General features: G+C 44.1%; 1 protein-coding gene across 1 annotated transcript in view; it reads left to right on the top strand.

Moving 5' to 3' along the window:
• The window catches only part of T265_13337 (hypothetical protein), a gene marked incomplete at both ends in the record, with an annotated part of 39,631 nt that overhangs the window by 17,717 nt on the left and 7,807 nt on the right, over window positions 1-14,107 (top strand). The window contains 6 exons of the mRNA XM_009168411.1: window positions 609-741; window positions 4,855-5,023; window positions 5,936-6,252; window positions 6,333-6,657; window positions 9,817-9,941; window positions 11,357-11,608. Of these exons, the coding sequence (XP_009166675.1) occupies window positions 609-741; window positions 4,855-5,023; window positions 5,936-6,252; window positions 6,333-6,657; window positions 9,817-9,941; window positions 11,357-11,608 (1,321 nt within the window). The remainder of the gene's footprint in view (window positions 1-608; window positions 742-4,854; window positions 5,024-5,935; window positions 6,253-6,332; window positions 6,658-9,816; window positions 9,942-11,356; window positions 11,609-14,107) is intronic.

The following is a 14,107-nucleotide window of genomic DNA, read 5'->3' as shown; positions in this document are numbered from 1 at the left end:
CAGCTAATGTGAACCGGTGGTGGCTTTGATGTTGCTGCGCGGAGTGGGTGGAGTGTTAGTCAAAACACGCCGAAACTAGAGATTATCTATGTTGGTCTCGATGTTGACTATGCACACATAATAAGCGTTACCGCACGTAGCTGAAACGTCGAGGTTTTCACCACTCTTCTCCTAAACCCGTTTTGCCTTGGCCGGAATTCCTCCAGTCGTCATGTCCGTTCCTTTAGTGCGTCCCCACTACTTACTGGCATGTGTTCAACCTGTGGTTGGTTCTTTTCTCACCCTTGAAAACACCATGCTGGTCGTCGAAGGTATCCAGTGCCATAGGTTGTGCAATCACCATACAACTTTAGGACATCACTGCAGAACAGAGGCCACTGATTCTGTTAGAGATTCACTCTATTTCCGAAAAGTCTGTTTTTTCTGGACCAGTTAATCTCATCAGTTACAGAGCAACGACCAGAACTTGTCTTTTGTCATACTTAGTCTCTCCAGAGGAGATATTTCTATCAACCTGAAGGTGAATGTGAGGCCTGTGATATTTTCGATCGTATATGTGAATGTTCTTCATCCTCATGTCATTTTTTATCTTTGTGCTATTTCTTAAGTGGTACTTTCGGTAAACACGAGACAGCCGTGAAAAGAATTGTTCGTCAACCGCATTTGGAGAAACACTGGCGACGTGAGCATGCAATTCTACTACATCATCATCACCCGAATTTGGTCCGATGTTTTTGGACGGTGAGCGTCGGGTGTTCTCTATCTTTTTCACTTTTCCTTCTTATTCTTAGCCAGACCAGCGGTCGCTTTTCAGCGGTAAACTATGTCTCGGATGTAAGGTAGTCGTTCGGAGTGGTACCTTGATGCTGTTGAATGCCCAGTTATTGAGACTCGTAGTTCGTTGTATACACCCTATATAGAGCTTAAGACGGCGTCATCTGTCCTGTTTTTTTAACCGTGTAGTGCTCAGTAAATTACATCACCAGTGGCGCATCTCATTTGTTGTCGTCCAACAGTACTGTATGACATCGCGACCAGTTCCATCATACCAGCTACATATGGATTATTCCGTTCTAATTGCAGTGACCGACTCTACCTATATAAGCATCCTAACTAGGGTCACCGCATGATATAACGGTTCTGTTTTGGCATCACGTCACGCGATATCACTTAACCCTTCCGCATACCACTGGAATTGTCAGAAATGACTGGGATAGTATCATGACAGGATGAAACTCTCAGCCTCCTAAACCATCTTGACAACCACGCTAGTATCGACGGAAAGAGTTGAGGACACCCTGATTTGAAATGATTTCAAAACTGACGTCTTGCATCAACAGTGGTTGGGTCGAACTTCTGGATTCGACCACGGAGCTGTTTACGGGTCTACCATTTTATTGACTCATGAAGACACTCATGATGAGAGGTCTTTACTGGGATATTATTTTTCAGGTAAAGCAAGCGACTTTGGAAAATCGCAATCTTGTCAACGAATTTCGATCATTTTGGCTGCCTTGTTAAGCGATCAGTAGATCAGTTCCGATGAATCGACATTAAATCCTGTGTGGCCAAACATCCATGTCTTTGGAAATCAATAGTTTCTTCTGAAGTTTGTTTGCGAGCTCGGTGACAATGAAACGGTGTGCAGGGTCCATACCGTCGATGATTCTGCCGGTACCGAACACTGTTCTTTTTTTCATTTGAGTCCCCGATTTGTGGCAGCTGCAAAACATACACTTAATGGTTTCTCGACCTATTGATCCTCCATGTGCATTTGCTATACTGAACTTAGGTAATTCCTGAGCGCGTTAATGCGTGTGAAGGCGTGCTACGCAATTGCATGATGATTTCAGTTGATATTTGTCTTTTGTTTGTTCTCTACTTTGAAGAGGGCTTGTCGCATGATACCAGATAAGATGCCTGTTCAAAGTAGGATCGATGAATCCCTCGTTGTTGCGGTACACTTGGATGTTGTACTGCCCGTTGACACTCTTCTGTTTAAGGTCACCTTGTAGCAATATGCCAAACCGATGCACTGTTAGTTATCGTTGGGTGCCACGGCCACACTGTTTGGCATAAAACAAAGGCCGCTTAATTAGTTGTAAGCACACAGAATTGCATTGCATATTCGAACGAGATATGTATCCAGTTGGAGTCATGGGTCTTGCCGTAGCTCTTCATTGAATGCCTTCCTGTTGATGCGTACTCTTAAGTTGCCTTAAAATGTAAAAAATTGCGTCTGTTTTGGAATTCATTTTCTCGTTCCAGCCAACGCTTAGCCTCCGTACAAAACCATAGTAAAAGGTTGAAATCTGAATGATAAAGAAGTTTCCCCACTGAGAACGATTAAGAACACACCTGCACATCACTTTAGAGTTAAACACCGTCAGCAGGATTAAGCCAGAGTACAACGACGAAAAAATTTCATTTTGGCATCATGTTGGAAACTGGGATAGTTTACGTGCCATGTTCTAACCGCTTGTAAGAAGAAACACGTGAATCTGAGTCAGTTAGGCAGGAGAATCCTACAGCACATATTTTGGAGATGACCAGTTCATTTTGGCATGCAGAGTAGTCCATCTATCGGTTCGGAACACAGAGCACAGAAAGTTCTACTCGGTAGTCGATGGTTTAATGTACATATTACGTGTACCAAACTTCATTTACGACTCTAGCTTTTCTGACTTATCACCAACCGCCATCCGTCATATTGCGTGTGAATGCCTTTCAAGTAGATATTCACTTTGGCAATAGTACTTCCATTCAGGAAGACAGTTTATGACGTGCGCATTTTCTCCCCATCGCTACCATGCCACCCGAGAACCGAAGAGAAAAAGCCTTCTGGTTCTGAAACTGACTGTTTTACCTTCGAAATTGAACGTCTCAGTTGAAACGACTTGTCGTTGACCCAAGTTTTTCTGTGGGCTATCGTTTTAAATTGTTTACATCCTAGGCGCGGCTGATACACCATCCAGTCTCATCAGTATTGTGTTGGCCGGGCACAGGTACACAAGCACATCTCCATTCTTCGGGAAATTCCATAGTTACAGTATCGCTTGCATGTGATAAGGTTGAAGTTTACGACGAAACAACGCACGAAGACTCAACAATTAGCAAGTTACTTATAGTACCATACATATCAAACCAACCGGCTGTTCTTATTCGAGTTTGCCTAGATGTTCTCAGTGGCCTAGGTAATTGGAGTTGGTGAGCATTTTACAGGTTCACCACACTGTGCAGGTAGCTGTCAATCAGATTGCTGAACACCTGGTACATTCATGTCACAGACGGGGACACTTGCATCCCATTCCTCATGAAAGCTGAACAAAACAGACTAAATTCCATTACCTGAGACGTGCGAAAGTCCTCTCATTGGTTTCCTCTTCTCAAAGAAGCAATTTTTTCCCAGCAGACAAATTGATTTTTCCTTGAGGCGTGATTGCATTAGGCAGAGTGGACATTTCCATTCTGGAATCGTGTGACATGTTAAATCGGAATCAGCACATGTGTCTTCAAAATCTGGATGCGTTTTGGATGCATAGTCAACTGTACACATATGCTGTTGAAAAGGGTACACAGGTTGCATAACAACCTAGGTTGGGTTGATGACCGCAATTTACAGGTGAACATTTGGCTCGGCCAGGTTGCAGTAACCCTCCGCTAAATTAAAATATTTGACCTTATACTGCTTCAGATCATATTGCGCACTTGCTGTCAACTTTCACCTACATGCTTCTTTGGTGTGAGGCGTTCTTTATCTTCTGTTCAACTGTATGAACTCGGATATCCGGAAGTTCTGGTTAGCATAACTGATCTAAGGCTTTGAACGCTGACAGTAAGTTGAAATCCGCTCAAGTTTCATGAAACGAGGAGAAAAAATGGAGGAATATAAAAACTCAACCTCCGAGATCAAAGCTATTTAGTTATGAAACCAACGTCTATCGACTCAGCGTAGCTAAAGGGGTAGTGAAGCTATCTAATTTCCTGAGCACACATGGCGCCGTTGTCTACTGTGACTTTCATGTCTGTAAAGGTGGATTGCCAAATTTTTGTTCGCTTCATGTAAACTCATCTTGCAGTTGTATGGAAAGAGGCATTTTAACCGCCCGATAAGGAACTGTGCAATGATCCGCTGGATCTACCTTCAACAAGCACTAAAAAGCTTAAGTTAAAAGTACAGGCTGTCTGATGCAACAAGCTGCAGTAAAGCTCTCGGTGGATAAGTCACGTAGTACACACAGCCGTGCAGCCACCTACATCATCGCACGTAAATTCAACTTGTATCTCAACGATTGACGGTCTAAGGGCATACGCAATCACCCAAGTCAAAGATGAACTCCGTAGTTTTGATCGCAGTCCTCTGAGACAGCTGTATAGGATTCCAATTCCTGGTCACGAGGAATCACTGCGTCGTTCAATTGATTAATTCAGTCGATTGCGTCTTGACAAGTAACCTTTAACCACAAGCTGTTTTTTGTTCTTCGGTTTCCGTTCATGGTTGGATAGTATCTACAATACTGCCTTACCGGGATTTGTTTTATTTGGGAAAAAGCTACCTGAGAAATTGCTTGTATGGAGATGCGGGGTCTTCTCATATAGAGGAATTACTCCCTGCAACATTGTCGACAGCAAACGACCTTCGACCCTACTCTGTCTTCCTGATGACTTTCGTGTTACGAGTGTATTCGGCTAAATCAAAAACTCTTGTACACACCCTGTACCGGATTCTCAGAAGATGTGCTCATTATTTTCGTAATGCTGTCTGGTTCTGGGTTATCAAGTCACCAAGTATATTGCTTCACCCATCTCTCGATTCACTTTTCCTCTCTGACACACTTCTGTTTTTTGCTTCAGGGAAGCACGGCTAACTTTCACTATTTGGTTATGCAACGTTGCGCGGCCAGTCTTACTGACCTGTTACGAGATGAGTCAGGTGATGGCTTTGCTAAATGGGGACTGGTTCCCACACAAGTCGTCCATCAAATTATCCTTGGTGTGGCGTCGCTGCATCAAAATGGGATCGGTAAGTAACCGTTCGATAGCGCGAAAGTACATCGTTCCCTTTGTCATGGCTCCCAACACATCTCGGCTTTGCGTCATGTGAACAGATTATGAAGACGTAGAGTGATCAACTGTTCCGTCCTCTTCAGCTGGTCTACTGACTTTAAATCGAACACTTATCTACTAGAAAAACTTTGTGGCCGTTTTGAGCCCCAGTCCACGCCAAATGCTGTTTTGATCGGTTGTGACATGTATAATCCGCGGCTACCATCCTCTGACTCTGATAAAAGGCCATATGTGCAATATTGGAAAAAATTCATTCTATTATCATGCAGATGTTAGTATGAGTGGTTACTTAAACCTTTTGGATGTGGGGTTCGTTCGCCCCAACTGAAGCACAATGTATTCTACATAGTTTTGAGAAATCTTAGCAACATGAGAAAATAGGCGTTGACACAGCCCTAGTGGCACCTCGCGGTTTTCTCGGGACAAACTGTGACCGCAGGCATTCACTTATAATACTGATTGAGCAGTATCGTAAACTGAAAACTAACCCAATGTTTCTATCCGTTTTTACTTAAAGATCACTCGGGAATCTAAGATTCACGAATTAACCAAAAAGGGGACCGTTTCACTCCAAGGTGGTTAGACTGTATACTAGGGCTTTGCAAATTAATCTAAAAGCTGGGCAATTCGCTTTATTAATAAAGGCTTTTCTCCTCTCAAGTAGACCTACGTGGTGTGGCGAGACGAGCAACGTAATGAGCAACAATTCCTTCGCTCTAGTTTGGTAGTTGTTACCTACCCACTCAACTTCTGAGGCCGATATCCCTCCTACCACAGAACTATTATGCTGATTCACATGGAATGGACGCTTTTAAGAAGTCTACACTTTTTCTAGCAGTCAGTCACGAACGTTTCATTTTATTCCCAGTACACCGCGATCTGAAACCAAGCAACATATTGATCACTACCTGTGGTAACGATGTCTGCGTTGTTGTTGGTGACTTTGGGCTTTCTCGACCGTTGAATATCAATCGTCATGAACTGACTAATTCGTTTGGATTAAATTTACTGATCGGAGAACAAACCCTGGTGAGGCATGGAAGTACTGTCACGTATGCCAACGGTCACGTACGTCACCGCATATTAGACGATCTGGCAACTTCAGATCAAACAAGTGTCGGTGTAGCCTATGGTACGCTTGGTTGGATGGCACCAGAATTATGTGACCCAGACTCTGGCCTCCTGGTGAGTACTTGTTCTTTGATTCACAGAATCGCTCTCCAGCTGGCCACGGTTTAATATAAATCTCTACTGACTTCTTGTAGACCTATGCGGTGGATATTTTCTCTTGTGGACTGTTAGCTTACCACATATTAACCTACGGAGGCCACGCATTCGACAACTCTGGTGGAACTCTTGCGGAACGACCTTCTACCGGCTCCAAAGGAAATAATTCTACCAGTTCTAGTGGTAATTTGGCGCAGTCTTTGACGACCTCATTGTCTCCTAATGGTCCCGAGGGGTGCGATGGATTGTCGTACCAAACTGCAGCTCGTTTGAATCGTCATCATGCTAGACAGTTAGCTATTGCGGAAAATCGTCCGCCAACTCTGGATCGTCTCACGGAAGACTGTTCAAATATCTCAACAGGTAAACCGTCTTTATGACATTTCAAAGTGTCATTGTCGGATTTTTTCCCTTGTCTTTTCTCCCTTTTAGTAGACCTGCTCTCAACTTGTTACTACTAGCGAATGTCCCATCAGTCACAACCTGTGATCCATCCCACCTCACTCAATATGCAGTTGGCTAAAAGGAATCTAGATTCGTCTGTATTTTGTGTAATAACCTCACCCACCTGAATGGAAGGCCATCCATGTTACATACCAGTTTTTTCTTGCGTCACCCTCTGATTTACTCAGTTGCACTGACAAAGCATTTCCCCTGTTTGCTTCTATAGCGAAGCGTGCTTTTGGTGTTTGTGAGTGTCGTATACTGTCTCAATGGATACATTCGTCGATAAGCTGTCAGTTTCACATCATCGGAACCAAATATAAGCGGTGACGGGTTAGTGAATCACTTGACAACCCTAAATTTAATCACGACCGGACACCATGTATTTTCAATCTCCTCTACTCTCCTAACGAAAAACTGGGAGACGGGACACGGGAGAGGGGACTGAAGTGTGCCACCCTGATTCCAAGGTGTTGGGCTTTAAACTATCACACCAGCTACAGGTGTGCTTGGAACATTTTCTAGCTGGAAGGCTTGTTTACGCTAGTGGGATACGGTCCCAGGCTAGGGATAGACATTAACGGACAACCGTGGGGGTCAGTTTCAGAGCATTCACTATTCCTAACCCACGTAGTGATGTAAAATTAAGAAACAGGAAACTCCTTGCTTTATTTGCGGACGGTTTGAAACTAGTAGACAGATCATAACACAGAGCTACCCAGCACATTCTCAATGAACTGTATGCTTAGGCTGTTGTTTGGTGGCCTCCCGCTGAATGAGACGACCATGACGTTATTAGGACCGGAGGAGGGGCTCCATAGCGCTTCGTGGATGAGCTTAATAACCGCATATCTATCTTAAAGGCATCCGATGTCGGAGACCTATGGATTCAACTCACAGCTGTCTTCTTGCGCTTCACTGTGTTAGCAGGTTTCTAAGACGTCTAACTGCACACTGAGCTGAGACGTTCAATTACCCCACGAATGTCCCAGGTTCTCGTGTACCTTAACCAGGCCCTTGTTGAGCATGGATTCCGAACCTGAAAAATGACATCTAATTGTTAGGACAGTCACCGTGACCTTCCGTACAAGGAGAGATTCAAAGAACTGGGTCTGTTCTCCTTGTGGAGGAAAAGGTTGAGGTGTTAGCCATACTGGAAAATAAATGCATTGGAATGAGGCTGAAAAAAGGTAGAGATGATGCAACTAAACACAGCAGCTTTCTTGCGTATAGAATGGTCAGTAGCTAAAGCAAGCTGCCAGAAGTGCATGCTTAGACATTCAAACGTCGCGTGGACTCCGTTCGTAGGACCATGCTTCTGGATCTCCTTTGATGTCCCTGACTAACTCCTGTAAGGTACGTGCTCCACGATAACATTTCCTCTATAACATTCTTTTTTCTGTCGTGTTGTTGCAAATATTAATCCTTGGAAGTTCTGCTTGAGATCAGGCTGGCAGCGTCAAGCTTTCATTCTGCATCGGGGAGTCCATGCGACCCTCAGTTTCTTTCATTTTGGTTGTTTCATCTTGACTCTAAGCATGGTTCTGGCCATATTGGCCCGGAGAGGTTTGTATCATTGTGTCCTTTTATCCGTCTCGTAAGAGCTGATGGAGATGTTTGCGAACGTAAAATGTATGGCCTGTATGCAGTGAAGTCACCACCTCAGTAGCAGCCGAGTGGTTACACCTGCCACAGTTTCGTTCACCGTTGATGTGAGGAGGTGAGTTAGATAGCTGCGCATCGGAGGTGTTAGCTGGTATTAATTGACTCATAAATACGGAATTGTTTATGGACTTTTCATTGGTGAGATTGGCAGGGGAGCTATTCATTGAAGGCAAAACTTCGGATGCACGAACGCCACTGAGTGCGCGACTTGGCCATGTCTGACAACGTCTCAAACCATCGATGTATCCCGTCTTGGGGTCCCCACCCAGGGCAACGGCAATCACCAGCGCGGCTGAGTTTACTGGTGATGGCTTTCAGATTTCGTTACTAAGTCAGTGTCGTCAGCCAAGGCTGTTCTCTTTCGTGTTTTCTCTTCATCCCCGTAATAGACACGATTGTCGAAGATTCACGACCAGCCTGTAATACCTTGTTATATCTGACTACTGTCCCCGCTACGGTGCCCAGTGCCGGAAAAAAGACTTGCCGACAAGAAACAACAGCTTTATTGCAAGCGAGTGGTCTCAAACCATCGATGTATCCCGTCTTGGGGTCCCCACCCAGGGCAACGGCAATCACCAGCGCGGCTGAGTTTACTGGTGATGGCTTTCAGATTTCGTTACTAAGTCAGTGTCGTCAGCCAAGGCTGTTCTCTTTCGTGTTTTCTCTTCATCCCCGTAATAGACACGATTGTCGAAGATTCACGACCAGCCTGTAATACCTTGTTATATCTGACTACTGTCCCCGCTACGGTGCCCAGTGCCGGAAAAAAGACTTGCCGACAAGAAACAACAGCTTTATTGCGAACAAGCGAGTGGGTGCAAAAGTACAACGGCCTCGCGCTATATCTTCAGAAGGCACTGCATGACCTTGAGCCAAGGCTGTCTGACTGGCGTTTAGTGGGTTATGAGGGTCTTGGCAGGTTTCAGGTATTCTGGGATAATTTCCATCATCACCCGTGGTGTAGGCGTGACATCAGCGTATCCGTCAATGCAGAATAGAAACAGTGTTGAACTGACACATCGGTTGGTTTTATAGCTTACCCGATCTATGCCGGCAATAACTTAACGTCCGTTAGGCACGGGCCACCAAGTTGTGCAACACAAATCGCAATATTTCATCGACCATTGACGTTATTTTGATCAAATCACACTACCCGCGACTACGTCCAAAAAAAGTAGATGATTTGGTTGACCCGGCGCTGGTGGGGTGACATATAGGATTCAACTACCGTGTTTAGCTTCGATCGGGTGTATTGGTTACCCGGGGTTTGTCAAATATTTTGATGCTAAGGATTCACCGTAGCCATTCTGATTACGCACATGCGTTTCGATGTTCATCAGTTTTCGTTGAAATAGCAGAAGTCACTTATTCATCTGCCTTAGCGGCAATATTCTGTTCTCCGAAATGCTTCAGGTTTTCTCAGTCGACATCTGATTCAAATGATGTTATCGCATGATCCTGAAAGAAGACCTACCGCCGGAGAGGTTGTCGCTCATCCGTTGTTTTGGTCCTCGGCGAAGATCATGCACTTCATTTCTGTAAGTGATTCATCAGATCCTTTACTAAAGCGCACTCCTCTGATGTGCTATGGGACCTTCCGAAAACTGAATCCCTCAAATGACGAATAAGGTGCTCTTTTATTGCACTGCACTAAAGCGATATTTTTGTTCCCCATCAACAGCAGTGGTGTCAAAGTTGACGCTTTATGTAAGTTTGGTGTGTGGACACATGAACAGGTTTCGCGCCAGAGCTTGTTGATCAAATGCTTGATGCGGAGGCTGTTCGCCCCGAATAAACGGATGCCGTGTCATTTAGGTGGATTTATGGATTTTGAACGACAACGCGCATTCTGATTGTCCAGAGTACTGGGCAGTCAGACTCGAGTTTTTTCAGCGCTTCACTTCTCCCCCATCATGGCGATTCTAGCGTGCCCCATGGATTATTACCTGATTGTCCCGTAAATACAGTTGTGGTAGTCTCCGTTGAAGGCTGTCTCAAGCTAGTATCTTTTGACAAAATACGGCGTGCAGTAACAAGCTAAGGAGCTACTTATGCGAAATCCCAACACCATATCTTTCATAAAGCTGTTGTCTACTGCCAGTGATGCTGGAAACTTTTAGTTTGTGGTCAGGGCCGCGATTTCGGAGTATCGCAGACCACCCTAACTAGGAAAATATAGACCACAAAGAATGTATCTTTTTGCGTGAACCTGCAGTTGCTTGCAGATCGACCGACTGGCTCGTGTACATTTCTGTTAGATCGCGCATGGATTATAAGGGTTTGTTTGAATAGTTGGATTGGACCGACACACAGTTCATGGTCACTTTAGTGGCGAATCAGCGCTAATATTTCTGGCTTTGCTAAACGATACAGCAATAGCTTAGTGTTTTTCGCTTGTTTGGAGAATTATTTTTGTCGAAAAGAGTGAGGTGGGATATCACTCAGCCATTTATCTTGTTTCAGGATCAGACGAATCTCTGACATTTGTCCCCGCTTCAGTTGTGACTTCCAACCCGTTTGATAATCGATGCAAGCTGACCAGCTCACTCAAGTTTTACTTGCTGTATTCCGAATTGAAAGGGTCCGTTGTATAACGGTAGGAATTTTTTGTCTAGTTGTCAGGTAATGTGGCAGGTAGAAGGGCGAACGAACTGTTTGTAGGATAACTGAGCTAGTTCTGTTTGGATCTGTTCTACTGCTAGGACGATCAACCTTCTAATGTTTTTTCATTGAACTTGCGACATATCTACGTGAAATAACTTCTGTGAATCAACTAGGCTATCTTATTTATACGTGTTTTCGGTTTTCAGGGTTTACAGTCCCTTTCAGTTTGGTGCTTGAGTGTTGACTGATAATACGCAGTAATCTCGAAATATTTGAATATATGATGTACGTATTCCTAATGAGGACAGCCATTCGCATCCCACGATGACACCTTCCTGTTTTATGCTAGGAGCTTTCTGATATTTTGGATACAAGAGAAGACTTACTGCGAGAGGCCAGAGGAAATGGATCTGGAAATAACCTCGTGGATACCAATCCGGTGTGTGCCATGTTAGTGCCAGATGTCGACCACTTTTTGCCGCAACGTATCAGTCTTCTCGATGACATTGAATACTCATCTCCCTGGGTTTTCAACGAGCACTGGTTCTACCGATTGGAGTCAGAAGTTGTGTATGACTTACTCACTACACGTGGCTACCAGGTATGCTTATTTCGTAAACTTTGCTTGACGGTTGCGTTTTGCTATGTATTAGGATGGGGACGGGATCGTACCGTTTTCGATGTACACGTGCTCCTGTTTCTGGTTCAGACACCTAGGTAGTATTTTTCACTCATCTCGTATGCTGTCTAATTTAGTTTCGTTTAGCAAAGCTCTCCGTCGCATTGATACCTCTACTTACATTGAAATTTCTTAGTACAGATTGCCGTTTTCCGCCGAATGAAACGACGTCCTCGTTGCATCGCCACTCGATCTAATGGCACCCCCACCCTTTGTCATCTGTGAGCTAGCGTTGTACACCGTCACGTCCTCCATGTTCCTTATCCGTCACCCGTATTGGCTTCATTAGGTCACAAAGATTGCAAGATTGAATACGGGGTTTCATGACGAAAGGTGTGTTGTGAAATTAACAGTAACTTGCGCTGATTGGTGGTTCTGTTATGTTTCATTTGCCACCACTACGAAGCTCCCGTTGTGATTGTAATTCGGCAGCGTACTACTTGCTGTCTATGGTGTGGACTTGTGAGAATGATCGCGACAAGATGTGAGAAGGACCGTTCAAACGAATGCGAGTGCGCGTTGATGGTGTCGAAGGGCGAGATAGTATCTTAAAATGCGTCACGTGTAGTCAGACGAAAAACACCCCAAGTTAGCCATATTGATTGTTACATTACTGCTGCTGTGAAACTTTCTGTGACTTTGTAGTAGGTACGCATTACTTCTCATAGTTCACCGATTGGTTGAATCGATGGATTTATTTGTGATTAGGTGGTCCATCCACATTTACTCATCTGGTAATACGTGTTGAGACCGAAGTAATAAAGCAAGAGGTTATCTCTAGTGAAACAGTTTGTTGTACTCAAAGTGCCTCCTGCGAACTATTGTAGCGAGACCTTTAGTTATTCTGCGTATGTGAAATTCATCAGAAGTTTTGATACGGGGTCGTGTTGACGCGCATCCTCGTTATTGTGCCTCTCCAGTACCGCCACATCTTTCGGTAGACGAACGGTGACGAGGGTAGACCAAACTTCCTGTAGCAGTTAAGAGGGTTATGGGTGGAGTCATCGTCGTATTCCATAGGATATATTCTTATCGAACCTATTCAAGACATAGCTTGGCCATCTAATTTCATCCTGAAAAGTGCCTTGTTCTGACTGCTGTTTGCCCTTTCAAGGATCTCGACTTCGGGTAATTTTTTATCTCTATTCCGAAAGTGGTCTTGTGATGAGCGAATAGAAATGACTTGATGTGAAATTGACGTATCTTAAACAGTGATCTACGTCAGAGCGTTGCAGGCCACTTGTTATGCGCATCCACAGAAGTGTATTTAGCAGTCGAACAGACAGCAACATTCACTATTTGATAGCGATCGTAATTGTGTTAAGCGAGGTAGTTAGCCAAATGTGGGACAGGATTGATGCGATATGTAGGAAAACCTGCAGAAACCGTCCTAAGTCTCCATCTTGTAATAGAAATGTCAGAATGTAACCAGTGAGTGACCTTCTTCAAATAAGGCTTTAACCGAATCAGCTCTGAGTTGTTTGTTAATTGATGAGGCAGAAAGAAACGATGGATACGCCAAAAACAAAGATGCGAGGGAAAAAACAAATGCGTCTTTTTTCATTCGAGACAGATTAAGAATGTTCTGACCGAGAAAGCTTATGGAGCAATGAGACGGAATTGTGAATAGTCTGGTGATCGATTGTAACGTTTTAAAGGGCATTGCGATTAGTTAGATAACGGCTACCAGGTAAAAAGCTAGACCTGACATCCAAACCTTGGACTCGAGAACAGCACTATGTACATTGCCAGGTTAAAAAAATTACCAGGAAGATGAAGCGAAGAAAACGTGAAGAGGTACTGACATGGAAGAGGGAAAATCCCCAGAGAAACTACTTACAATGATCGATTGTAACGTTTTAAAGGGCATTGCGATTAGTTAGATAACGGCTACCAGGTAAAAAGCTAGACCTGACATCCAAACCTTGGACTCGAGAACAGCACTATGTACATTGCCAGGTTAAAAAAATTACCAGGAAGATGAAGCGAAGAAAACGTGAAGAGGTACTGACATGGAAGAGGGAAAATCCCCAGAGAAAACTACTTACAAGGTTGCTGAAAACTGTTCGACAGTTTATGACCAGTTTTACTCTTCCGAGTCTCCATCTTCTTTATATCCTACCTGAATCCGAATTGCACGAATTCCGACAAATACTCATTTGTACCCAAGAATGGCGAAACCTGTCCTGGGATTTCGAAGAGTTTTCAGCAACCTTGTATGTAGTGGCCTTTATACAGTATATCATAATGAGAGCTTCAGCTGCGTTTTATCCCATTCTTCCGTGAAATATCAACTTGTTATGTAAATGAGCGTGCTTGTCGAAGGAAAAACTCTGTTTGGTTTCTCAACACCACACCTGCTTTATCGTGTGACACAACTCACAGCAACCGCTGTTGCTGAAGTGGTTTCAGTGTTCAGTG

This window comes from Opisthorchis viverrini, assembly GCF_000715545.1.
Source record: "Opisthorchis viverrini unplaced genomic scaffold opera_v5_56, whole genome shotgun sequence".
NCBI lineage: Eukaryota > Metazoa > Platyhelminthes > Trematoda > Opisthorchiida > Opisthorchiidae > Opisthorchis > Opisthorchis viverrini.
This window is presented reverse-complemented; position numbering and strand designations above follow the sequence as displayed.